Source organism: Staurois parvus, unplaced genomic scaffold, assembly GCF_062004578.1.
Source record: "Staurois parvus isolate SC_StPar_1 unplaced genomic scaffold, SC_StPar_1.0 ptg000249l, whole genome shotgun sequence".
In the NCBI taxonomy this organism is placed as follows: domain Eukaryota; kingdom Metazoa; phylum Chordata; class Amphibia; order Anura; family Ranidae; genus Staurois; species Staurois parvus.
Genome location: NW_028318045.1, coordinates 11,001,827 through 11,029,675, shown reverse-complemented (window position 1 = coordinate 11,029,675; position 27,849 = coordinate 11,001,827). Strand labels below are relative to the sequence as shown.

Below are 27,849 nucleotides of genomic sequence, written 5' to 3'. Positions count from 1 at the left end.
GCGCCACAATGGTGGAACTTTCCAGCAAAGCAGGATGCCAGAAGATCCACTCCCGAGATTCCCCACCGGAGGCAAATCTGCCAAAAACTATCTGAGTGCAGAGACCACTCTCCCTGATTCATCGTCGGGACGACAGAGGTTATCCGCCTGGCAATTCTCAAAGCTAAGAAAATGCCCAGCGGGGAGAGCAAGAACGTGCTACGCTGCCCATCGCAAAAGGCGGGAACCCTCCAACGCCCTAGTGGTTGACACAGACCACTGCAGGGGCATTGTCCAACTGGATCTGACCAGGAGCCTACAGAGAAAAGATAGTTCAGTTCATCCCAGGCAACCCGAACACTCACAGCTCCAGGAAATCGATGAGTGGGCGAGTCTCCTCCAGAGTCCAAACAGAACTCCACCACAGCCTAGCAGGCAGGCATTCATAGTAACAACCATCCAGGAGAGGAAACACTTCCCAGCTCACTGAACAGGGGACTGGAACCACCAAAGGAAGAAAGCCCTTGTCGATCATTCCGATGATCTGTGAGCCTGTAAATTTGTCCCATTTGAAAATGATATCCTGCTGCAAACTTTTCATATGGAACTGCTCACATGGGAGCCAAGGTCCACATGCAAGCACGCCTGGAGAGCTGCTCGCGGGAGAAAAGCAGTTGGACCACAGTCCGAATTTGCCAGAGTTTGTCAACCAGTAACAAAAAAAAAAACAAGTCATACCCAAAGACTCTAGTCTCTTGGTCGAGGCAGACTGCTTGAGGTTCAGGACCCATCCAAAGTCCTGTAGTTCATCGTGATCTCCATGCTGTCCGTCAGCACGACCTGGAAGTCCACCTGTAGAAGCCATTCGCCCAAGCAACCAGTCACTGCAATATCCCATTGTCACAGCAGCGCCCAGATTGGAGCCAGTACCTTAGGGAACACCCGATGAAACTAAGACTATCTGAAAGGAAACGCCATAAAAGATAGCATTCGTCCCCAACTATAAAGTTTAGGAACTGCACATGTCCCTCGCACATGGCTTGACTGGTTGAACCAGTACGAAGGAAGAGGATGACAACCCGAAAGGCAGTGCACTGGATTACAGGTGCTGAACCTCACATCCTAACATCAGAGCTAGCCTCAAAAATCTTTGGGAGTGCTCTCTGATTGGGATGCGCAGATAGGCGTCCCTTAGAACGATTTATGCCATGAAGCAATCTGGAAACAGCAGGTTTTTGACCAAAAAGATTGAATTCATTTGGAACAGTTTGTATCACACTGCTTTGTTCAAGGGTTTTAAGTTGAGGATCAACCGAAATGTTCCTGACTGTTTTCCCACCAGAAATATATGGGAATAAAACCCCATCTGTTTTTCCCCTGACAGGACTGGAACCACCACTCTTTGGAATATCCGACCCTGAACCAGGTTCTTCATAGCAGGAGCTTTTACCGGATTCTTCGGGAATACCCGTAATGAAAAACCTTCTTGGGGGGACCTCTGCAAACTGTCTCATAACCTCGGCAAATAAACTTTCGATATACAGGCTCGAAATTATCTTCTCCCATTGTGGAAGGAAAACCTGCAGTCTTCCTCCCACCGAAGGCGGTGGGTCACTGGGATTTGTCTGGCTGCGCAAGAGTACAGGAAAGGACGACTCCTCTTTCTCTTCCTCTCTGTGATGCCCAGACCTTTTCTTCTCTTGTGATCTGCAAGCTTCTCTGGGGCCGAAAAAAACATTTTTGCACCTGTTTTCCAGGGTGGATTTGATTTAAATCAAACTGATTTAAATCACGATTTAAATCACTAGTCAGTAAGGCTTGATTTAAATCATAGTTTTCTACATAGACTAATTCTTGCTGGTATAACTTTAATATGCAAGTAGATGAAGATTTTTAGAATAACTTTTCATATTAGTTTTTTTTATCCCCAGTTTAATAGGTTAATCATTCATATTTAGACAACTTTTCTGTTGTACTTAGGAAGGAGAAAAATAATCATTACCTTAATAATAACAATTTAAATAGATTTATTCAACTGAAACAATAACATTACAGCATATGTTATTTCCTTAAACAAACATCCATGTTTGTTAACTAATTTGGCTAAACAAAATATATATATTTTAAGAAACTTAGACTGTCAGCCCCTTCCTCCTCACACTCAGATTTACTTTCTTCTTGTGCAGATCTATTCCACTCCAAACAATCAGAAAAATATTGTTTCTATTCACTGAACTTCTTGAAACTTAGCACTGAAGGGGTTGATTCTGTATTCATAGGTTTGTAGAAGTTAGGATTAAGGTCTTTTTCTTAACTCTGTTCATGTTATAACATTTTTGCTGTGAAGAAGAGGCATGTGATCTCCGCTGAGTCAAATTCAGTTTTGAGAACTGCAAAAGTAAACCAAGCATCTGCCCAATAATCTTACAAAAACCTCTGGAAGAGCATGACATTGTGAATGGATTAATTGAATTTATTTACCCAAAAAATTAAACATATACAGCCTTATTCTACATAATTAAAAAACTAATCTTTATTTCATGATGGAATAACCTTTGGATGGTAATATATTTTCCTCAAAAAGCATTTTATTCAAAAAAATCCGATTTAAATAAAAAAAATCCGATTTAAATAAAAAAAATCTGATTTAAATAAAAAAAAATCCAATTTTTTTGATTTTTTTAAAAAATCATTGATTTTTATCCACCCTGCTGTTTTCTATTCTTCACAGGGAAAGATTTTTTTCCAGTCTGCTATGCAATCCAAAATTGACAAAGTCTGGCCCAAAGAGGAGATCTCCTGAAAAAGGGATTCCACAGAGCCTAACTTTTGATGCAGAGTCCTCCTGCCATATTTTTCTTGTTCAAACAATTTTTATTAATAGTAAATCAGAGTAACATAAACTGGGAGACATTACCATTATACATTGGACATTGTAGTGATAACAAAACAGAAAAAGTGAAGATCACGATACAAATGTCTATATATTTCCGACAAAAACAGGTAGTTAAAAATTTATGACAAATAACGTTATATCGTTGGTCAATCAGGGTAATGGCTCACAAGGGCATTAAAGAGGGAGGGAAGTTTAGAGGGGGATCAAACAGGGGAAGGGGGGCAGGGGAGAAGGAATAGCAACAATGACTCCATGAACTTTATCGAGTGTACGACAGCCCCTATGAGCTATGTATGAAGGCTATTAACAATACCCATGAGGCATAGCACACAAATCAAGGAAGGAGGAGTGATTCGTCAAAGTTAGGTGGAAGGAAGCGCTCTACCCAGGGAGTCCATATGCACAAGAATTTCGGGATTGTGTCAAGAATTGTGGCTTCCACCTTTGCATGTATCATGGCTTGTGTTAATTTGGTTTTGACAGCCGCAACACTTAGAGTAGGGGATTTCCAGGATTTCGCTATAATCTGCTTAGCCGCCGTCGTGACTTGCAGAAGGAGCTTGAATTGCGAATTGGAGATGCCATGGGGGCGTTGATTGAGTAGGGCTGTTGCTGGATCAGGTCGTAGAGTGATAGTACTGAGTGTGGATAGTATGGTGAAAATTTCAGCCCAAAAGATTTGGGCTACTGGGCAGTCCCACCAAATGTGATGTGTTCCTGGGTCCGCACAGCTCTGAAACAGTTGGGTGAATAGCTAGGGGTAAATTTTGCAATTCTCGCCGGGACTAAGTACCAGCGAGTTAAGACTTTATAGTTTGTTTCTAATGCTATGATGTTCTGCGAAGATGATTTTGTGTTGGCCCGAATGTGGTCCCAATCTGATGAGTCGAGTCCCTTACCCAAATCCTTTTCCCACCTATGGGTGTAGGGAGGGGGGTGCGCAGTAACCGAAGTAGTGAAGAGTGAGTATAGGCATGAAATAAGACCACGCCTGTGAGGGTCTTTACAACACGCCCGTTCAAAGAAAGACATGGCATCTGGTTGATTGGTTACTGTCGCGTAAGGGGCGTAAAAATGTTGTAGCTGCAAGTATCTGAATATCTCAGAAGCTGGAAGACTATGCGTTTCCCGCAGCGAGGCAAAGGATTTAAACTTATTCCTCTGTAGAAAATGATGTGTACAGAGCAGGTTAGCAGAGGTCCAGGCTTGGAATAATAGGGGTGTCTGCCAGGCTGGGGGAAAAGCTGGGTTTCAGAGAAACGAGAGCATGGCATCGGTAGGTAATTAGCTGCGTAAAGGTCTGATAACTTAGGTGTCAGCTTGATTCCCAAGAAGGGGATATGACACTGTGACCAAGGGAATGGTAGGATCTGCTTCAGATGTGCCAGCTCTGTAGGGGGGAGAGAGATATTAAGAGCAGTTGATTTATTAGGATTTATTATTAAGCTAGAGAGCAAGCCAAACGCCTCGAGAAGCCGGAGTAGGGAAGGAGAGGAAGTCAGTGGGGATGTGAGGAAGAGCAAGACGTCATCCGCAAAGAGACATAACTTATGATGTATGCCTCCTATCTCGAGTCCCCTGACATCCAGATTAGCTCTGATTAAGAGGGCCAAAGGCTCTATAGCCAGAGCGAAGAGCAAGGGGGACAGAGGGCAGCCCTGTCTCGTACCTCTGGAGATCGGGAACTGGGCTGACCTGTGCCCCAAATACCTAATTCTGGCCGAGGGCTCTCGATACAGCGAGAGAATCCAGGTTAAAAAGTGTGGGCCAAAACCCCAGCAGTGTAAAATGTAGTTGAGGTATGGCCATGAAACTGTATCAAATGCTTTCCGGATATCTAAGGACAGGAAACAGGCGGGAATATTGCGAGACTTGGCTAGATTTGCCAAGAGAGATGCACGTCTGACGTTATCTCCTGCTTGTCTAGTTGGGATGAAGCCCACTTGGTCGTTATGGATTAGAGAGCCAATACACATATTAAGGCGTATGGAAAGGATTTTCGCTAACAGTTTGATATCAATGTTCAGGAGAGAGATTGGCCTATAATTGGACCATTGCGTGTCATCGGAGTTTGGTTTTGGGATCATTGAAATGTTCGCTTGTACTGTTTCAGGGTTGAAGGCTTGGCCAGATAGTAAAGCATTAAAGGCATTAGTAAGTATGGGTATAAGGAGATGGGCGAATTTTTTATAGTAGGTGGCTGAGAAACCGTCCGGTCCTGGGCATTTACGCAGTTTTAGGCTTTTAATACCTTCCAGGGTTTCGGCTGGGGAGATGGGTTGCTCTAGTGTCGCTATTTGGCACTCTGAGAGTTTCAGGAAAGAAATGGAGGTTAGAAGGGTATCAGCTTGTGTGGAATCAAAAGGTGTGGAGGAAGAGTAAAGCTGTGACAGATGCTTATGGAAAGTCTGTAGTATGTGCTCAGGATTACTAGTGAGGTTACCAGAAGAGGTGCGTATCCGGATAGGTCTAGTGGGCTGGTCCAGCCTGTGAAGTGAGAGGGACAGGAACGTATTGGGTTTATTTGCCTTAGTATAATACTTGTGCCTAGACCTACGAAGTGAGAGTTCCGCTTGGTCCGTGAGAAAGAGATCCAACGCCAATCTAGATCGCTCTAGGGCCTCACGGTTGGCAGGTGAAGGGGTCGCCTGGAAGTCTTGATGGGAACGATCATAGGTCTGTTCCAGTGAGACGTTGTTGTCTTTTGGCTTTATTTAGGAAGGATGCTTTGCTAATGCCAAACCCTCGCAGTACCAGTTTATGTGCTTCCCATAACAGGAGAGGAGAAATATCAGGCGATTGGTTAAGAGAGAAATAGTCCTTGAGGGCGGCCTCGATTTCTAGACAGTGCGCTGGATTTGCGAGCAAGTTATCATTAATGATCCAAGAGAATTCTGCGGGGGATGGGGCTGATGAGGCTATGGACGTGTGTACGGCGCAATGGTCAGACCAAGGGATTGGAATTATTTCAGATGTCAGGAGCCGGGGAGAGGAGGCGGTGGTAATGAAAATATGATCTATCCTGGAGAATGACTGGTGGGGGTGAGAATAGAAAGTGTATTGGCGTTTAGCCGGGTTGAGTTCCCGCCACGTACCTATCAACGAATGACGTTGTAGTATGGCTTGGAAGGTGTGTTTAGAGGTAGGGGCAGGGGAGGGATGAGGAGATTTGTCAAGAAAGGGATATATTACACTATTAGAGTCTCCGCTGACAAATAAAGTACCGCGCTTACGATGGTCTATAACAGAGTATGTGGGAGAGGAATGGTAAGGGATCTTGGTTTGGGGCATAGTATGCAACAATAGTGACATCCAAAACCAGGGGATCACCCACCCAGCCATGACCATAAGCAGGAAAGAAAATCTTTCCCAGGTGAGCCCCATGAAATTGTGAGCGTGAGGGCGATGGTGGGATGGGGGTATGGGCATGGTGACTAACTGGCCAATCCTGTAGGGGCGGAGGGAAACCCACAGGGTCGACCACCCCAGGGAGTACCCAAACCCCACACTGCAACCAGGAAGGGAGGGGGCGACTACTTACTGGTCTATGGAGAGAGTACGGGTAAGGCTCCCTTGACAGATCCTTCTCTCCACCAAAGTGGAGAGCCACGGTTAACACTGTGACACAGACTATAGGCGCCCGGTCATGTGTGTCTCAAGACATTTAACTTGCTGGCCGCCCTGGTCCACGATGGAGCATGTTGCAGCCAACCTAGTGCCTAGGTCTGAACGTGCACACTGGACAGACTGGGGTGACCTCTGGATCTAGATTATCCAGCCCATCACCCAGTCCAGTTGTTGACTAAAGATTTCCGCAGGAAAAAATAAAAAGGAAAAACTCTATGCAAACCACAGTTCTCAGCAGGGAACCAATTCCTTCTGCCAGAGAGGACTGCCCACAGGCGGTGCAGAGTTTTTTTTCTCCTGTAGGCGGCAACATAACCCAATGGTCCAGATTCAGAACAGCTGTGTCCATCAATGAATGTAAGAGAAATGACATTTTTAGGCGCCTAAAATTTTACTTGTATTTGTGCAGACTTCTAAAAAAATTGGTGAGCCAATCATGCAAGAAGGAAATTACATTTCTGGGTGTGTTCCATACATCGATGTACGGAATACAGCCAGGCTGCCATACTGCACTGAGTTTTGAAAAAAATTATAGCACTGCTGATTGAAAAGGATTTTTTTTTTAATTAACATTCAATTACAATATGGTTTGTGTAGCAACTGTATACATTTTTTTATTTTAGGGATGCACCGAAATATCTGTGGCCGAAAAAGTGTTATCACAATTTTGCCAATAGGAAAAAGGTGCCGATAATAGCCGCCGAAAACGCCACACCTGCAATTTTACTACATTTATACCCTGGTCACATTAAGCCCGACTTTGAAATCGTGCAACTTACATTGAAGCCGCACTATTTCAAAGTTTGGTGACATGCCAATTTGAGGTGCGCTTTGCATAGACATCTGACACAGATGTCTATGCAAATCACACCAAAAGTAGTGCATGCACTACTTCGGAACCACACCGATATGACCATTGTAATTGCGAACAACAGGGTGCGACTTGGCATACGATTTGCAAGTCGCACCCGATGTGACCAGGGTGTTAGGGTGGTTTTTTTTATATATAGGTCATGTGACAAAAAAAAATGCATCAAAACACAACACGTGTGAGTTTTTTTATGTGTTTTCAATGCATTTCAGGCCTGGTTCACACCAATGCAGTTTGCTTTTTGTCCGTCTTACAGTGCATTTTTGGCTCTTTTTATTCATTTTAGATTCTTTTTTGGACAACTTGTTGCTGAGCAGATTAAGGTGTTACTAAACCCACAGCAGTAAAATCAGTCTGGTTATACTCACTGTGTAATGCTTATTATACTCACTGTGGAACATAAGGGGTTAAACCCTCTGCACTGTAGAATTGCTGTTTTATCCTGACTTTACTGATCCTCAACTTCTTCCAGTATCCCCCAATAAGACATCATGTGGAGATACTCTGCACATGCTCAGTTTGGTGTGTATTGCGAGAGGGTTTTTTTTTGGGGGGGGGGGGGGGGAGAGTGCATGTGATCAGCACAGGGCCAATCAGCACTGTCCGGACAGAGGTCAGGGCTTCTGCATCCTCCTAGAGCAGAAAGAAAACTCCTACAAGCTCTGCTGAACACTGATAGAAGTCACAAGACTACTCTAAGTCTCGCTTCACACTACTACGACCTGAAAGTTGTACGACTTTGCCAGGCAACTTAAGTACTACTTTGAAGCAAGTTTCAGGGAATGCCTGAGTAATCTTCCTGTAATGTCGGATTCAAATTACATCAATATAGAGGAGGATCTGACTTGGAGGCGACTTCCATTAAAGTATTTGGACACAAGTCAGATAGAAGTCACCTTGAAGTAGTACAGGAACTTTTCTAAAGTCGGAGCGACTTCAGTAGTGCTAATTAAGATCACTCTCATTGACTAACATGGGATTTCACATCATGCGACTTGGGGTCTCAAGTCGGATCTCAAGTCACAGCAGTGTGAACTGAGCCTTACTGCTGATGGGAAAAGGTAATCAGCAGTTTATATTTACTAAACATAATTGCATTTCAATGTAGTATGTACTGTGGGAGATCAGATAGAGTGAATGCAGGATCTTGGGTTTAGTAACACTTTAACCACTAGCCTACAGGGCACTTATACCCCCTTCCTGCCCAGGCCAATTTCCAGCTTTCAGCGCTGTCACACTCTGAATGACAATTGCGCGGTCATGCAACACTGTACCCATATGAAATTTTTAGCATTTTTTGAGACAGATAGAGCTTTCTTTTGGTGGTATTTAATCACCTCTGGGATTCTTATTTTTTCTTAAACAGACCAAAAACCACTGAAAATTTTGAAAAAAAAAAGTTTTCTCGTAGTTTTTGTTATGCAATTTTGTAAATAAGTGATTTTTCTCCTTCACTGATGTGCGCTAATGAGGCTGCAGTGATGGACCCTGATAGGTGGCACTGATGAGGAGGCACTGGTAGGTTGCACTGATGGGCATTGACAGGCATCTCTGATGGGCACTGAAAGGCAGCACTGATACATGACACTGATATCTGGCACTGATAGGCAGCACTGACTGGCACTGATAAGCGGCACTGATAGGCGGCACTGATTGGCATTGATAGGTGGCACTGACGGGTGACATTAACCACTTGCCTACCAGGCACTTATACCCCCTTATTTACCAGGCCAATTTTCAGCTTTCAGCGCTGCCGCACTTTGATTGACAATTGCGCGGTCATGCAACATTGTACCCATATGAAATTTTGATCATTTGATCAACTTTTTGCGCTATAAATTAAAAAAGTGCAAAAAATTTGAAAAAAAAAAAAAGTTTCTTTGTTTCTATTATAAAATTTTTCAAACAGGTATTTTTTCTCCTTCACTGATGTGCGTTGATGAGGCAGCACTGATGGGCACTGATAGGCAGCACTAAAGGGCACTGATAGGCAGTACTAATGAGGTGGCACGGATAGGCGGCACTGATAGACAGCACTAATGAGGTGTCACGGATAGGCGGCACTAATATGCAGCACTGACAGGCGGCACTGATGATGGGTACTGATAGACGGCACTGACTGGCATCACTGCTGGGCACTGACTGGCGGCACTGACTGGCACAACCCCTGGGCACTGACTGGTGGCACTGACTGGCAGCACTGCTATGCTGCACTGGTGGGTGGCACTGGTGGGCAGCACTGGTGGGTGGGCACAGGTGGGTGGCACTGGTGGGCACAGGTGGGTGGCACTGCTGGGCACAGGTAGGTGGCACTGCTGGGCACAGGTAGGTGGCACTGCAGAGTGGCACAGGTGGGTGCACTGCTGGGCACAGGTGGGTGATCTGCTGGGCACAGGTGGGCGGAGCTAGTGGGCGCACTGCTGGGCACAGGTAGGCGGAACTTGCGGGTGGCATTACTGGGCACCGATCATCAGGGCACTGATCATCAGTGCCCTGATGATCGGTGTCGATCCCCGCTCTGACAACTGCCGGTTCTCGGCAGTACTTTCCTCACGATCTGACAGCGTGAGGAAAGTGCAGCCGAGAACCGGCACTTGCATTTCCCTGTGATCAGCGTGTCATTGGACACCGCTGATCACGTGGTAAAAGGCCGGTATGAGTGGCCTTTTACCACATCACGTGATCAGCTGTGTCCGTAGGACACAGCAATCACGGAGATCGCCGGGTGTGCGCCCCCTGGGGCGTGCAGGAGAGCGCGCTCTGGGAGGACGTCATATGACGTCCACTCAGAACTGGCCGGCCGCAGTTTAGCCATCATTCGGCTATCTGCGGTCGGCAACTAGTTAAAAGGCAGCTCAGATGGGCACTGATATGTGGCATTGATGTGTACTGATATGTGGCATTGATGTGGCACTGATGAGCACTGACTGCTGGCACTGATGGACACGGACAGGTGGCACTTCTGGTGCCACACTGATCATCAGGGCACACTGATCATCAGTGCCCTGATGATCAGTGTACATGTCCCCTCCACGGAAAGCTGATTACCGGCTCTCCTCTCGAGCTGTCAGCGTGACAGATCAAGAGGAGAGAAATGCCGATAACCGGCATTTCCGTGTTTACATGTGATCAGCTGTGATTGGACACAGCTGATCTCATGACCGAGCCGACATCTTCGGCTCTTCCGTGATCCGCTGTGTCCGAAGGATCCGATCGCCGCGCTGCACGCTCCCTGAGCCGCGCATGCGCGGTGCGAATGGAAGGACGTCATAGGACGTCCTATCAGAACGAGAAACCACCTTGCGCCCGTCATTGGACTATATGGCAGATGGAAGGTGGTTAAAAAAAAGCATCAAAAATGCAATACGTGCATTTTTTATGCATTTCAGGCCTGGCTCACATGAATGCACTTTGCGTTTTGTATGCACATTTTTTTAGTTTGGACAACATGTTGCTGGGCAAATTAAAAACACAAAATGCAGCAAAAGCACAACATGTGCATTTTTTTTGCATTTTCAATTACTTTCAGGCCTGGTTCACACCAATGCAGTCTGCGTTGTCCGCTTTGTATTCACATTTCTGATGCTTATTTGGTGCCTGAGTTTTTTTTTTAAATTTTGGCCAACTTGCTGTTGGGCAGATTAAAAAGGCATCAAAAATGCAGTAAGTGTGCGTTTTTTATGTGTTTTCAATGCATTTCAGGCCTGGTTCACACCAATGCAGTTTGTGTTTTGACTGTTTTGTAGTGCGTTTTCGACACATTTGCTGATGCAGTTTTTTATTTTTTTGGCCAATTTGTTGCTGGGCAGATTAAAAACACAAAACGTATCAAAACCACAACGTGTGGTTTTTATGCATTTTTGCTACTTTTGCAATGCATTTCAAGCCTGATTCACACCAATGCAGTTTGCATTTTGTCCGTTTTGCAGTGCGTTTTTACACGCACATTTTTGATGCATTTAGCACATAAATACACAACACGCATCAAAAAACACAGCAAATGCTTGAAACCGCACCAAAAATGCACTACATGTGTTTTCTTCAGCGCCTCCTTTGAAGTCAAAACAAAAAATGCAACATTTTGCATTTTAAAAAGTCCCCGACCCCTTCCAAAAACGCAGCAGCTCAAAAAAATCATAGATGTGAACGTGTCCCATAGGAAACCATGCTAAATGGACTGTAGGGCGTTTCTGCAAAAAAGCCCTAAAAACCGCATTGGTGTGAACCAGGCCTCAATGGGTTTTTGGTGTGTTTTTTTTTAACTCACCAAACATGCACCAAAAGTGCAGCAAACAGGATTTTTAACACCGCAAGTGAAGCGCTGCAAAAACTGCTCAGTGTGAAAGCAGCCTACAGGCCAAAAAGGTGTTGAAAATAAATTCATATAAATTAAAAAGGAGAATATATTACTAATATATATATATATATATATATATATATATACACACACACACATTTTTTTTTAAATACTGTCCATTTTGGTTTTTGGTCAAATGCATACTGAATTTTCGGTTTCAGTCAAAGAATCTTCATTTTGGTGTACCACTACCCTTTTTTATTTGCTGTTTTTTTTCCCCCAAAAGAGGAGTTACCCTTTAAACAGCCAGTCTGACCCAAATGAAATATTTCCATTATTGATGCAGCTGCTGTGTATGCTGTACCATAAGCATAAGCTGTACTCCGCAGCAGCATGAACCTCCCCTTTTTAGCAATGAATACAAGGCCTCCTCCGATTGGCCAAGATGGAGAGATGGGTAGCATCACAATTTTTTTACCCTGGCCAATAAGGGGAAGCCTTGCATTTATTGACAAAAATACAAGGCTTCTCCTGAATGGTGGAGAAGCATTTAGATGTCATTTTGTTCTGGCAGCTGATGGGAAGTTACCAGTAATGCTGCCATACACTGCTCCACAATACTGTAAGTAGCTAATGCTACATTATAACACAGCATAGGATAGGAAGTGATGGGATATCTCCACAATGGGACAAAGATGGGGAAAAAAAAATCTGACAGGTTATAACCCTCCTTTGCTCTATCCAAAATGACAAAAAAAGGTTTTGCCTATAGTTCTACTTGAAGAGAAATTGCCCCAAAAGTCATGGCTGGAGAGAAAAAAAAACAGTGGTTATATCCCTTTCTTAGGCCAGGGGTTCACGTGTGGCCATGCAGGCTGTGATTTGCACGGGAGCGCAGTCATTTGAATGGACTCGTTTGCCCTGGCACACGCAGGGAAGCAGTCCCTGCACTACTTGTGAAATCGCAGCCTGAATGGGAACCGAGGTTCCCAATACAGGTGCGATCACCAGTGCGGGCAGCATGCCATTAGAATGACACCTACCTGCGGGTTCCACATTCCTCTGTGTGGGTGGTGCAGCTCCAGGTGTGTGTGCAGGTCCCGCATTTCTGTGTGGGTGGTGCAGCTACAGGTATGTGTGCAGGTCCCGCATTCCTCTGTGTGGGTGGTGCAGCTGCAGGTATGTGTGCGGATCCCGCATTCCTGTGTGGGTGGTGCAGCTACAGGTATGTGTGCAGATCCCACATTCCTGTGTGGGTGGTGCAGCTACAGGAATGTGTGCGGGTCCCGCAGCTGCAGGTATGTGTGCGGATCCCGCATTCCTGTGTGGGTGGTGCAGCTGCAGGTATGTGTGCGGGTCCTGCATTCCTCTGTGTGGGTGCTGCAGTTATGTGTGCAGGTCCTGCATTCCTGTGTGGGTAGTACAGCTGTAGGTATGTGTGGGTCCCGCATTCCTCTGTGTGGGTGGTGCAGGTCCGCATTCCTCTGTGTGGGTGGTGCAGCTGCAGGTATGTGTGCAGATCCCACATTCCTGTGTGGGTGGTGCAGCTACAGGAATGTGTGTGGGTCCCGCAGCTGCAGGTATGTGTGCAGGTACCGCATTCCTCTGTGTGGGTGGTGCAGCTGCAGGTATGTGTGCGGGTCTTGCATTCCTGTGTGGGTGGTGCAGCTGCAGGTATGTGTGCGAGACCCGCATTCCTGTGTGGGTGGTGCAGCTGCAAGTATGTGTGCAGGTCCCGCATTCCTGTGTGGGTGGTGCAGCTGCAAGTATGTGTGCAGGTCCTGCATTCCTCTGTGTGGTGCAGCTGCAGGTATGTGTGCAGGTCCCACATTCCTCTGTGTGGGTGGTGCAGGTATGTGTGCGGGACCCGCATTCCTCTGTGTGGGTGGTGCAGCTGCAAGTATGTGTGCAGGTCCTGCATTCCTCTGTGTGGTGCAGCTGCAGGTATGTGTGCGAGACTTGCATGCCTGTGTGGGTGGTGCAGCTGCATGTTTGTGTGCAGGTCCCGCATTTCTGTGTGGGTGGTGCAGCTGCAGGTATGTTTGCGGGTCCCGCAGCAGCACCACCCGCACAGATGTGAACCATGCTTTACTCTATAAAAATGGATTACAAATTTGCAAAGAATTACACTTTAACACCAAATAAAAATAACTTCATGGAGTCCTAAAGCAGCTTTCAGGCCCTGGGGGCCTTCTAGTCCTAACATGGCCAAAGGTTACCTCAGTAAATGTCATTACCAGGGCCTTGCCTGGCAACACCATAGGCCTGTCGAACCTTTACCTGAACCATTGGGGCCAATGACGCAATTAAACCGTTTGAAGGGCCCTATGATCTGACGGCCTCGCCAGGATTTAAAGTCCTGCAGGACGAGGTGACTGAGGTATCCCATTTGCCCGGTGAGCGATCCGCACCACACGCCACAAACTGTTCCCGCCAGCAGCCGTCACTCCTCTCCCAGAGCGGCGCCTGGGCGGGAACGAGATCTCGCGAGACTCAAGAGTGGAGATTCGCGGGAAGCGGTGTGAAGAGCTGTGGAGACAGCGCTGGCGCGGAAACGTCACGCCTTCTCACTGCGCAACCATGGTTGCCGAGCGACCGTTTCTGTTTGCTGTGTGTGACGCTGGGAAAGGCTATAGACGGGAGACATGCAGAAGTTGGATCTGCCCGTGGATATGAAGGAGGCGACCGTGCTGCAGAGGAGAAGGGATGCCGAGCTGCAGAGGCAGAGCCGGGTCTTCGACGCCAGAGTCAGGACCATCGGGGTGAGACAGACTGGGGGGTATCATCACCACATTGAGCTGCAGCCTCAGCGCGGCCATTGCCCTAGTCTCTGGTTCCCAGGGGCTGCAGATTTGTTCCCATCTCATCACTGAAATAGGAAGTGAAAGAATCACTACAGCGAAGGGTCCATTCACACGTGCCACTTCAAAATCCTGCGATTTCCATTTTGACTTTATAGTGTGACTTTGGGTGAGTGCGACTTTGGCTTTCTCCAAGGATAATTGTTTCTCCTGTACAAAGTCGCACACAAGTTGCATGTACAACAGTCAGGTGCGACTTTCATGTGACTTTGAAGGGTCTACATTGAAGTCTATGGCTCTCAAGTTGCATGAAAATCAGAACAAAGTAGTACAGGAACTTCTTTGAGGTTGCTGTGACTTGAAGATATGAATGGTACCCATTGTCAAACATGGGGGGAGGGCCACTTGTCATGCGACTTTTCACCCCAAAGTCGCAAGACAAGTCATATGACTGTGAAAGGGCTCTTATGCGGGCCATAGATGGGACGAAAAACGGCCAATAAAAATTGGCCGATCTTCGGATCGTTAGTGCGGTAATCGGTCGTCTGTTTTTCGTGATTTTTGCCCTTTTGGATTATCGGTCCTGCTGGAAAATAATCGGCCAAATTTGTCGTTCTGCCGATTTTCATGGCAATGATGGACAAATCAGCCGATCTTTTTACCGATTTTAAAAAATGCGCATGAGCAGTGACATGAAAGAAGAAAAGGAAAAAAATAGAATATGAATAAAAAGAAGAAATAGAATATAAAGACGAAGAAATAGAATATAAAGACGAAGAAATAGAATATGAAGAAGAAGAAATAGAATATGAAGAAGAAAAAAAAAGAATTTCAGTCTGATATTATATTTGACATTTAAGAGTATAGCAACATTGTATCTATTTGTATCCAAATAGAAACATCTGTATCCGAAATGGATACAAATAGGTACAATGTTGCAACTTTTTCTTCATATTCTATTTCTTCTTCCTCTTCATATTCTATTTCTTCTTCCTCTTCATATTCTATTTCTTCTTCTTCATATTCTATTTCTTCTTCTGCATATTCTATTTCTTCTTTTTATTCATATTCTATTTCTTCTTCTTCTGCATATTCTATTTCTTCTTTTTCTTCTTCAAATTGTATTTCTTCTTTTAAATGTCAAATATAATAGCGGAGCTCTCTGCAGGGACACTATTTATTATATTAATTGCCGGCCGTAGACGTGACGAAAATCAGCCGACTTTTTTTTTACCAGTGGTGGTAACGTCGGCTGATTGAACGACCGATTTTTCGTTTTTCTAAAAAAAAAACGTCCGGTTTTCTCCCCGTCTATGGCCTGCATTAAAGTAATATTTGAAGCCCAGCTTCAGCTATTCTGTTTTTTTTTTCCGAGACCCTGTCCTGCAATGTGTTAGGTTGGCCTTACACTATTCAATTTTCTGTCCAATTTCCTTTTAGATTTACCTTCAACTATGTAGTGCAAGTGCCTGCCTAATTGGATACAACTGAAAGTGTTGTTAGTTTTGACCTTATATTATATGGTTTTTGGTAAATTTAAACCAAAATTCGAAAGAAAATTGTATAATGTATGGCCAGCCTTAGTTCACCTCTCTGCCCCATTTACACCTGTGCACATTTTTTTTTTATATAAATTTATCGCGCAACAGCACTGGGAAGCCCATTCACACTAGTCATCACAGGAACGCGTGTTCCTGCATGCAGTTTCTTTCATGCGTTTTTGGGTGTTTTGTACAACACACATAGGGCTGCCCTATGCAGATCAAAGAAGCTTCCACACCTTTTTGTTTTTATTACCATGTGTTTTGATGCCTTTGTCACTCGTCAAGACAAATGTCTGCTAGCCGCTTTTGGGTACACTAAGAATAAATGGCTCCACAAGTGCATTTCTGTGTATATTTCAGGAATGCGCAGGTGTGAATGGGGCCTTACAGAAAAAAATGTTTAGGCGAACTAATACCAAACACAAAACCCAACTCCCCCTTTGCCCACCCCCTTCAGCTCTCCATTTTACTTGCCTCCAGAGACACTAAGCTGTCCATGCCCAAGAAACTAGTCCAGCAGTGTTCCCGCGACAGACCAGAGCAATTCAGATTGGCCGGCACCATCACAGAGCTTCACTCTGATCCATCCCCAAAGTGCTGCACAGTGGAGAGGGAAAAGAGTGGGGAGTTCAAATCACTGGACTGGCTGCGGGGGAGACCGGGGGATGAAAATGCAGTGTTCACATAATATATTTAAGTGGGCTGCCAAACATGCAGAAGCACACAAAAAGTACAGCAGTACCTTATGTCTTGGTGGCCACAAGCACGCATATTTATTAGATTCATTTGGGGGCGCTTTTAAAAGAGCTGATTCACACATATGAAGAGTGGATTGAAGCTCAGGTTCCACAGCTAATTGATACAGTAGTTGTTCACAGGTTCATGTCAGGTTTACATCAGGTTCAGGACAGGATATTATCCTATTCACACGTGTGGTTTAGGAACAGATCCTATAGAAGTCAATAGCCTGTAATCCGCACCTGAAGCCACTGCTCAGAAATTGGATAGGAGTCTTTAAAATCACACTGAATTTGCACCGGCTGTGCATTGGACATACAGGTGAAACGTGAAAAATTAGAATATCGTGCAAAAGTTCATTTATTTCAGTAATGCAACTTAAAAGGTGAAACTAATATATGAGATAGACTCATTATATGCAAAACAAGATAGTTCAAGCCATGATTTGTAATAATTGTGATGATTATGGCTTACAGCTCATGAAAACCCCAAATCCACAATCTCAGAAAATTAGAATATTGTGAAAAGGTGCAATATTCTAGGCTCAAAGTGTCCCACTCTAATCAGCTAATTAAGCCATAACACCTGCAAAGGGTTCCTGAGCCTTTAAATGGTCTCTCAGTCTGGTTCAGTAGGAATCACAATCATGGGAAAGACTGCTGACCTGACAGTTGTGCAGAAAACCATCATTGACACCCTCCATAAGGAGGGAAAGCCTCAAAAGGTAATTGCAAAAGAGGTTGGATGTTCCCAAAGTGCTGTATCAAAGCACATTAATAGAAAGTTAATCTTTATATTAATATCTATCCTTTAACCCTTTTGCTGCTTGAGCTATGTTTGAATTTTTTGCAAACCTGTTAAATCATTTTAGGTCTGATTATTAGTCGCAAACATTTAGATGATATCTGAAAGCAGAGACCCTGGAAAATAAAATGGCTGTAGCTCCAGTTTATTTATGTCACATGATATTTGCACAATGATTTATCAAGCACAACGTTATAGTAAAAACTACTGTATTGGGACACCCTTCCAAATCAGGTGTTCCAATCACCTCCATGGCCATAGGTATATAAAATCAAGTACCTTTTGGCATGCAGACTGTTTCTACAAACAATTGTGAAAGAATGAGTCTCCCTCAGAAGCTCAGTTAATTCAAGCGTGCTACCGTGATAGGATGCCACCTGTGCAATAAGTCCATCCATGAAATTTCCTTGCTACTAAATATTCCACGGTCAACTGTTACCGGTATAACAAAGTGGAAGCAACTGGGAACAACAGCAACTCAGCCATGAAGTGATAGGCCACGTAAAATGACAGAGTGGGGTCAGCGCATGCTGAAACGCACAGTACGTAGAAGTCGCCAACTGTCTGCAGAGTCAATAGCTAAAGACCTCCAAAGCACACCACCACTTGCACTGTAGAGCAGTGGAGATTTGTACTCTGGAGTGACGAATCGCGCTTCTCTGTCTGGCAATCCGATGGACATGTCTGGGTTTGGCAATTGCCAGGAGAACGGTGCTTGCCTGACTGCATTGTGCCAAGTTTGGTGCAGGGGGATTATAGTGTGGTGTTTTTCAGGGGTTGGGCTTAAGGAAGCTCTTAAGATGTCAGTCAAACCAAGACATTTCGGACAATTTCATGCTCCAATTTTGTGGGAACAGTTTGGGTTTGGCCCCTTCCTGTTCCAACATGACTGCGCGGCACTGCACAAAGCAAGGTCCATACAGACATGATGAGCAAGTTTGTGGTGCAGGAACTTGAGTCCTGACCTCAACCAGATAGAACACCTTTGGAATGAATTAGAGTGGAGACTGCGAGCCAGGCCTTTTCGGCCAACATTAGTGCCCGACTTCACAAATGCGCTTCTGGAAGAATGGTCAAACATTCTCATAGACACACTCCTAAACCTTGTGGACAGCCTTCCCAGAAGAGTTGAAGCTATTATAGCTGCAAATGTTGGTCCAACTCAGTATTGAACCCTACGGATGCCATTACAGTTCATGCAAGTGTAAAGGCAGGCGTCCCAATACTTTTGGCAATAAAGTGTACATTTAAAGTGGAACTAAACCCTCCTATTCTTTTCAACCAAGGAAGTTGCCATCCTAGGCTCTGTTTGATCTGCAACTGTCATGATGCTAGAAATGTCATCAGCTATGTCACCAACCATTTGATGGTTGACAGTTTGGTTGCGAGCACAAGCAAATGTGACAGTGGGCATTCCCAACATACTGGGAATTTACCTAGTTTTGGAAACTGTTAAATTGATATATTTAGTTCTGTCCTAAGCTCATTTTAGGGTGCAAAAATGCAAGAGATTACCCATTTTTAAAATATGAGGTTGCGCTGAGTAAGTACATACCTAACAACTTGTCAAGCTTTAAATTTGTGCAAACCTGCAAAACTCCAAAGACATGCTGGTAGGGTAATTGGTTCCTGTCTAAATTGGCCATTGTATGTATATGAATCAATGTGGATTAGAGACCTTAGATTGTACACCCCAAGAGGGTTAGGGCAGGCTCAAATATTTTTGGGTGGGGGTTTAAAGTGCTTGAGTGTAACTTTATTTTTTTAAATGTTTGTTTCTACTTTTATTAAAACTTTATTTTTATTACATAGAAGACAAAAAACTTTACCTATATGATATATTTTTAAGATGGGTTCTCTCTAATGAGACATCAGGGCTCTTTTGGAACCTGATGTTTCCCCTGCCTTTTAATTAGAGCTAATGAGATTGTAAGCTCGAAAGAGCAGGGCCCTTGAATCCCTCGTGTTTTGTTTCTGTATTGTCTCATGTACTGTCCCCCACTATAATGTACAGCGCTGAGCAAACCTTTTAGTGCTATATAAATACTGTATAAAAATAATAATGACATGCTGATTGAATTCCATTAGCTTCTTCCCTGGCTTCAAGGGCCAGGGAAAGTGACATCAGGAATTGGAAGTGACAGTTTACATGTCCCTCTGCCGCATTGGCATCTTCTTTCCAGTTTCTTCCGGGTGCTGGGTTGGAGGTCATCTTCACTGGCTAGTCCAGGATGACATCATTCCTGCTCATGGTCAGGGTGTTCAGCCTTCATGGCAAAGGGCTAGACAAATCCCAGGTCACCATGGCGATTGGAAATTGTGTCATAGCGCCTTGGTTACACTGCAGCAGTGGTCTGGATTTGGTCTCCCCATGTGGACCCCCCATGTGTGCACAGACCAAGAGGTTTGGCTGGCCGGTAATTGAGGCCGCAACTTTGTGTAGCACCCTCCTAGATAGGTGCTGAGTTAGGTAAATTTAATTCTTAGCTCTACTGTAATCAGTTGTGTAGCTTGTGATTATTTTGAGCTGTTTTGTGTCTCACTGGGTTACAGGTTTGACTGCTTTCCCCAGCCTTCTGGAGGGTTTTGGAAAGTAGTGGGCTGGGAGAGTCAAAATCTGTAGCTGAATATTTATGCAGTCCTGACCAATCCCTGGGGAAAGAGTGTCCGGATGGTGGCTGGGAGGGAGCATAACTAGTTGGGGGCTTGGAATAGAGGAGTTCTTGTCCAGGAGGAGATCCCAGTTTGATGGGATTCTGCCCTTCTGGGAAGTCCAGCTGTGCTTTTCTACTGCTCATTAAAGTCCCAGCTGATTCGTTGGGGGGGCTGTTCTGCTGCAGAATTTTATTGGAGCTGACAGAGGGACTTCGTTTGGCTATCTGGTCTGGAGGATTTGCAGGAGAAGAGTCCAATTATCCAAGGACATTAGTGAGTACACACCTGTGTGTGAGGTCCCAGTGACTGTGTGCTGCTGCTGTCCCTCATGCATCAGAGTCAGCTTGTACTGATGGTGAACATTGTTCTTGATGTCACTCTGTAGCTTAGCACATTATTTGCTGCTGCAAGGACTATGGATACTTAGGAAGGAAGATAGGTGTCCTCGAGTTCTACTTAGTGTTGCTGGAGTATCCCACAATTGCCCTGCACCCATCCAAGTTCACGTTAATCTGCAATAAGCTTTGAAAATAATACCCCTAGTCTAGTCATTGAGCTGGCAGAGTGACTAAGACTGCCTGGCTGCTAGTAGCATCTGCCGGGGAAAGAACCTTGGGACCAAATCAGCGGGCCCTTGCTGGGGTGAGCACTACATTAGCACATGTTGAGCCAACCTTGTCAATGTTGTTCATTTTAAAAGGCGCACATTGTAAATGCTTCTTGGAGCAATATGATACAAATGACCAGACTGAGTTAGAGCGACAAATTTGCTGTCACACTGAATATTTGGTGAGGCTGAGACCCGTAGATTTTCCTTTTCTCCATCCCATCTTATCCACTATGGCTACTTTGTGATCAACAGTGGACGTCTAACCTTAAAATCTCTTTATTTATTTTATTTTTTTCAGTGAAATGCATACTAGAGCTGGGTTGACCACAGGTTCTGCAATAGAAGGCTGCAGTTGGACTTTTAGTCCCGTACACACATCTTACCGCCAATTTAGGCTTGGTTCACACCCTCGTGCTGTGGTTTGGGCACAGTGTGACTATATGCCTGTTTTTGCATTTTCTGAAAGCGCATCAAAGATCCAGCATGCAGAACTTTGATGCTCTTTCATGAAAACGCACAGTCTAATTGAAGTCAATGGTTTTGTACCCAAAACCACATGAAAAACAAGCATACAATTGTGCTGCTTTTTGTTACTACTTGCTGGTTAACAGTATTTCTTTGCAAAAAATAAAATGAACTTGAACAGCAGAGGGCACCAGAGAGCTGTATTGTAATCCGGAGAACAATATGGCCCTGGCAAAATATCTATTTGTGAGGACCGCAAAGGACATTTCAGTAATTTGATGGGTTCTTAGCTCAATGAAATTTTATTTCTTTAACGGGGTTCTGTCAATATCCAAAACATTTGGGAATATAAAGTGGTAGCACACTGATAGCTTGGAGCACAATTAATCTTTTAGGTTAATCGGCTGAATACATTCCAGGTACATCATAACAAAAGGTGCGTAACACCTTGCAGTTTATTTTGAGTAGCCACAACCTGAGTAGAAAAGCTTGTCCCCTGCCAGCATGCTGCGAAAAAGGACCTAAACACACGTAGAGCAGCATGCTGGCAGGGGTCTGGCTTTTCTACTCAGGCTGTGAGCTGCTTTCTAAAGAATATAAACTCTTTTTATTTGGTTGCACCCGGAATGTATTTAGGTGATTTAAACCAGGGCTTGACAAATTTGCTTTGAATCTAAGAGCCAGCTAAAAAAGTTAGGAACTGATTAATTTTTTTATAGCATAGTGTGGGCTGTCAGTGTCTGGGGAAAGGCAAGTAATTTGTGAGGTGCAGGGTGCAGAATACAGGACCTGGGGTGCAAGACATGTTTGTTGGGTGCAGAACGCAGGAGAGGGGTGCCAAATGCAGAACATTGGGTGCAGGGTACCGGAGAAGGGTGCAGGTCACCACAGGACATGGAGTGCAGGACATGGGGTGCAGGAGAAGGGTGCAGAACACAGGACATTGGCTGCAGGGTGTAGGACAGTAATGCAATCCCCCACTTTGTCCTCTTACATGTTCTGTGTGTCCTCCCCAGCAGTGTCTGGGAACAGAGTGAATACCGAGGGCAGCTATGTGCATAAAGCAACATGTCCTTCACTGGCTGGCTGCTGTGCTGGATGTCACTGTTCACTACTGTAAGGACACTGTAGTCCTTTTTCTCAGCACCTTGGTGGCTTCTTTGTGGCAGTGCCGAGGTGGAGGCATGTTTTGAGATTCGGTCCCACTCCTTCCTCTCTGTTCTGCCAGAGGGCTCTGCAGGGACACAGGCAGCAGTGAGTGGAAGCAAGAGCTGATGCTGACAGTAATGCGGCCATGGAAAGGAGTATTAAAAAGATCAGCAGCGGGAGCTCAGTGATGTGCTTGGCAGCTGTCCGCCCCACCCAGGCCAGTCCGCGTCTGACTTCACAGGTCGGGTGCCGCTGCATCATCATCCTTCTCCTCCACTTCCCTCACCCTCCCTCCAGGCCCTGCTGCAAGCCACGTTCCTTTCTGAATAACCTTTCCAGATTTCAGGTGGACATGTTATTCAGACCAACAGTGAATGAGCTGACAAAAGCCTAGGAGCCAGGGCACAATTTCTAGTCACCATAGCGACTTGGTGCCTGGGATTTGTCTGTTCCTGATTTAAGCTGAAAGTTCAGTCAAACTTTCAGCATAAAACAAAAAAACTTGGCACACTTCTGTACTGGACTATAACAAAATTGTATTATAATACCACTAAACAGCTCATCCACTCCCTCATCGTATCACGACTCGACTACTGCAACTCCCTCCTCACTGGCCTGCCTCGCCGCTGGCTATCCCCGCTTCAGTCGATCCTGAATACGGCTGCCAGACTCATTCACCTTTCCAACCGCTCCGTTTCCGCCACCCCCCTCTGCCAATCCCTCCACTGGCTTCCGATTGCGCAACGGATCAAATTTAAAATCCTAACACTGACGTACAAAGCTGTCCACCATACTGCCCCGAACTACATCACTGACCTAATATCCAAGTACCGCCCAGCACGCACACTCCGCTCCTCACAAGACCTCCTTCTCTCTAGTTCCCTGGGCTCCTCATCCCATGCCCGCCTCCAGGACTTCTCCAGGGTGTCACCCATCCTCTGGAACTCCCTGCCCCAACCCATCAGATTATCACCTACTCTCCTCTCCTTTAGGCGCACCCTGAAAACCCATCTCTTCAGGGAAGCCTACCCTACCCACTGCTAACTTGACTGACCTCCTCCACTCTTCCTACCACTCCATCCCCCACAGCTATCTCCTCCTGTACCACTATCCCGTCCCTTCTAGATTGTAAGCTCGAAAGAGCAGGGCCCTCGATCCCCTCATGTTTTGCATTGTATTGGTATTGTTCTGTCACATGTTCTGTCCCCCTTTTGTAATGTACAGCGCTGAGTGAACTATTGGCGCTTTATAAATACTGTATTATTATAATAATAATAATAATACTAAACTAAATCTAACTACATGCTTTAGTAAGAGCATTCTGGAGGTGTAATGAGTTATAATTGTAGAATGTGTAATGGAATTGCATTATGATCATCTTTATTGAGATCATCGGTCAGGTTATTTTGGGGTTATAAAGTTGTATATCTGCGTAGAGCATAACAGGATTCTGTTTTAATATCCTTTAGGTTGATAAAGATGCCTTGGATCACCAAGTACGTGATACGAAAACGCTGGAGCAGACTGAAAACCAAAGACAAGAGGCATTTGGTTAGTCAATGACATTTGTGCTTGAAAGCAGAGCATTTGTGTGATGAGTTACAAATTCCTCTTTTTCCCACATAAATCTTTAGTTGCTTCTCTTTCAAACCCCTCAAAGTTGTGTAAGGTAGGAAGCTTTATGATCCCTGACAGTGTCCTGAAGATTGGAAGCCCATCCTTTCTTACCTTTAGGACAGGGGTTTTCCCATCCTAAATGACCTATGATATCCCAGGCACCTAGATTGAATTTTAGGATGCCTGTGGTATGCCATGGCATTTCGCCTCTTCTATCCCTCTTCTCCTGTCTCTTTTTTTCTTACCTATCTTAGAATGCATTCACACTTGCGAATGCACCCAAACACCAATTATGTGAGAACCCCAGTAGGGATTACCAGGAATCAAGTGGTTGTAAAGCTTATTTTAATTAAAAAAACCACATGTCATACTTGTGGCGATTGGACACGGACAACCATTTTGATAAGATCTACCATCTTGTATCATACTCTGCAAATGTCATTCTCACTCAGTCTTCCCCCTCCCTTTTTTTTTTTTTTTTTGAATGGCATGTGGTGTGTGTGTATGCTGGGGTCACAAGTGCATCAGGCACAGCTGGATACGCTTCATGGTTGTAAACCCAATTAGCTGGTCCCATGATGTCTGTCAGACTCTTGCCTTGGCCTGGTCATAAAGCTATAAATCAGTCAGTCACTGGACATGAAAAGCATTCCGGAGTGGCAGTAAAACTACATCCCACTTGAATCAGTTTTTCATACAAATTCATAAATACTGACAGAAACAAGGTACAATAAAACAAAGCATTGATTCAGAAAAGTCATTTTAATACGAGTCACCTGACACCTTACACCCCTATGTGGCGTCTACACGTTAGTAGAAAACAATATGTTCTTATCTGGAGCGGTAAGATATGTCATATTTGGTGTCTGGACGTTCAGAATATGATTCTGCATATTATTCTACCAGTGGATAGGATGCTACATGTACCTGGAAGGTTATTGGCCATGGTATAAACTTGGTGGGATTTGGGTCACAGCCTGGGTCTCCGCCTAACACCCCTCACCAAATGAGGCGATTGGCCCTTGGCTGCAGTAGACACCCCCTGCTGGGACACTAGAAAAGGTTGTCATGCCTGGAGAGAATGATGAAGAGATTCTCCCTTTTAACATCAGGAACCATCTTTGGGAGAAAAGGTACCCTTTTGTTCAGGACACTTTGACTCTACTTAAACCAAGGATTTCTGCAAGTATCCTACCTTCCTAAACTTCTTTCTTTTATCTCTCTGTTGTGTTATTGCTCTCTCTCTCTCTCTCTCTCTCCCCCCTCTCTCTCTCTCCCTCTTCCTCCCCCCCTCTCTCTCTATATATATATATATATATCTATATATATATATATATATATATATATATATATATATATATATATATATATATATATATATATATATATATATATATATCTATATATATCTATATATATATATAGGCTACATCTTTTCTGTAAATATTTTTATTGCACCATTTTGACCTTTTTTGTAATAAATCCTATTTTTTGAAAAGTGTTTGAACTGTTTCTAAAGCTCTTTAATGCAAACTAAGAATCCCTGTCTCTGGAGAGTGCTACTGTGTGTTTTAAAACCTCTGGATACATCTGTCTGCGGTTACAGTGTGTATACAGACGCTTATTCAAACATCATAGTGTTACTGCTAATATTTGTGAGTTTCCTCCTTCTCTGTAAAAAGGTGGTGGTGGCAATGTGAAGGGTTAATTTCGTAATTAATCTGAACTAGTAACAATCGCTCTCAGGCTGCTGGCACACAGATTGTGGTCCAGTGAGCTGGAAAATCTTTGTGTAGGGTGCAGCTGAGAGTGGCATTGTTACGCAAGTGGCAGCGCGGTTTTAGATTGGCTGGTCTTTCGGTCACAAGTTGATGAGAAGGGCTGAGGTCTGATGCCGCGCCAGTCACAATACTTACATGCTCTGTTCAATGGTTTTGCACAGAGCAGCCCCAATCCTCCTCTTCTCAGGTCCCCCATCGGCACTCTTAGCCCCTCCATCCCCTGCCAAGTGCCCCCAGATCAAGCTGCTTGCTCTGGGGGCATTTATGCATGCTCACTCCCAAGCTGGCCCGTATGTCCATAAGAGTTTTAATGACAAATGAGATACAAAAATACAGAGCCAAATATCGAGAATGTCAGAAAAGTTTGTACAGCGTAATACAAAGTACAGCATTCAGTCGTGGCAGAATACTAGAAAGGGCAATATACATATTATAGTTGCAAAAGGCTGAGACCGAGTGCAGAAACGGTTCACTGACACATTTTGAAATGTAACGGCTTAAGAAAAATGGGGAAAAAATACCAGTGTAACATGCCCTACCATATAAGAGAAAAAGAAAAGTAACAGCTCACAGAATTACTGTGCTTATTTGACCCTAAAGCCAATTTAACAATGAAAAGCTTTTTCAAAGAGATATTGTATAGTAAAAAGAAATCTGCAAGGAAAGTTAGAAGAAAGTCATAAAAGAGGAGAGAGAGAATGGGGGTCATCCATACTATAGCGGTACATTTCAATTGTCACCTAGATGTATCATCAGAGCATTGCTAGGGCAGGTGAAGTGTATATGCCGGAAAGACACAACGACCCCAAGAACCGTCATCGGAAGAGAGAAAACATTGAAGGGTTTTTACCTTCATGCATAGAATGCATGTAGGTAAAAAACCTTCAGTCTATACAACCACTTTATCTGCAAGAGCCAGCCCCATTGGAATCATTGGGAGGCTGCCAGCTCCTGCCGTACCAATCACGTGTATGTGATTACATGCGAGTGGCAACTATTTGCTGCAAGAGCCAGCAGCCTCCTATTGCTTTCAATAGGACTGCCTCTTGATGTTAACAGTTGTAACCCCCACCAGGGTTCTCGCATGTAATCTGAGCAAGGGTACATTCGATGTGGGAATTCATCCTTATGTTTCTTTTCCTGCCGTACTCTATTGGAACTGAAATATTATTATTCTGGCCCTTTGCTGTCCGTGATCACAGGCCGAAGTAGCTGGGCACACAAAAAAGCACCTCCTTACAATACCTTACAATATCACTGCTTCCACCAAAGCTTATATTGCCTTTCTCCAATAAAGTCCTACAGAATTAAGCTAATATTTTGGACTGCATTTCACTGACATTAAAAGATCCTCTTTGGATCACATCTGGATCTAAGATGAATATGTTTTTTGTTTTTTTTGTTTTTAAATAAATTGCTCCCTTTTGCAGTGCACTTATTCTTTTTGCCCAGACATCAACCCTCCCTCTTCCCCTTTCCAGAAATATATTTACCTATATGCTGTGGCCTGGTGCAGTGTTTAAATCCTGGGAAATCTAAAGACACTCAGGATGTTGCCCTAGCGGCTTTGGGGTTCGATTGTGAAGGCACAGTTAGAACATAGAAGATTTCCATGAAGGATGTAAACACTGTGGCAGGACATGGCTGTGGAATACAGGTAAGTAAACATATGGGAGGGTGGGTTACTTTAGGACAGTGGTAGAATTAAAAAGGATAAGTGGGAGGGGGACAATATTAGTAAAAAAAAAAACAAATTGGTAATGCTGGAGAGAAACATTTGCATTAAAGTGATACAAAAGTCTTGCTTTTAACAAAGAAATAACAAATATGTCATACTTGCCTGCTCCGTGTAATGGTGTTGCACAGAGAAGCCCCAATCCTCCTCTTCTCAGGTCTCCCGCTGGTGCTCTTGGCCCCTCTCTCCTGTTGGATGCCCCAACAGCAAGCAGCTTGTCCATTCACACACACGGCCGTGACTTGGCCCTGCCCCTCCCTCTCCTGATTGGCTCACTGGC

General features: G+C 44.5%; 2 protein-coding genes across 2 annotated transcripts in view; one reads left to right on the top strand and one right to left on the bottom strand.

The window, feature by feature from the left end:
• Window positions 1-14,107, bottom strand: part of SMC1B (structural maintenance of chromosomes 1B) — a 191,437-nt gene extending 177,330 nt beyond the window's left edge. Inside the window, exon 1 of the mRNA XM_089680767.1 lies at window positions 13,951-14,107. Coding sequence (XP_089536893.1) covers window positions 13,951-14,059 — 109 coding nt within the window. The 5' untranslated portion in view covers window positions 14,060-14,107. The remainder of the gene's footprint in view (window positions 1-13,950) is intronic.
• Window positions 14,108-14,163: 56 nt separating this feature from the next.
• Window positions 14,164-27,849, top strand: part of RIBC2 (RIB43A domain with coiled-coils 2) — a 41,433-nt gene continuing 27,747 nt past the window's right edge. Inside the window, exons 1-2 of the mRNA XM_089680768.1 lie at window positions 14,164-14,432; window positions 23,906-23,987. Of these exons, the coding sequence (XP_089536894.1) occupies window positions 14,316-14,432; window positions 23,906-23,987 (199 nt within the window). The 5' untranslated portion in view covers window positions 14,164-14,315. The remainder of the gene's footprint in view (window positions 14,433-23,905; window positions 23,988-27,849) is intronic.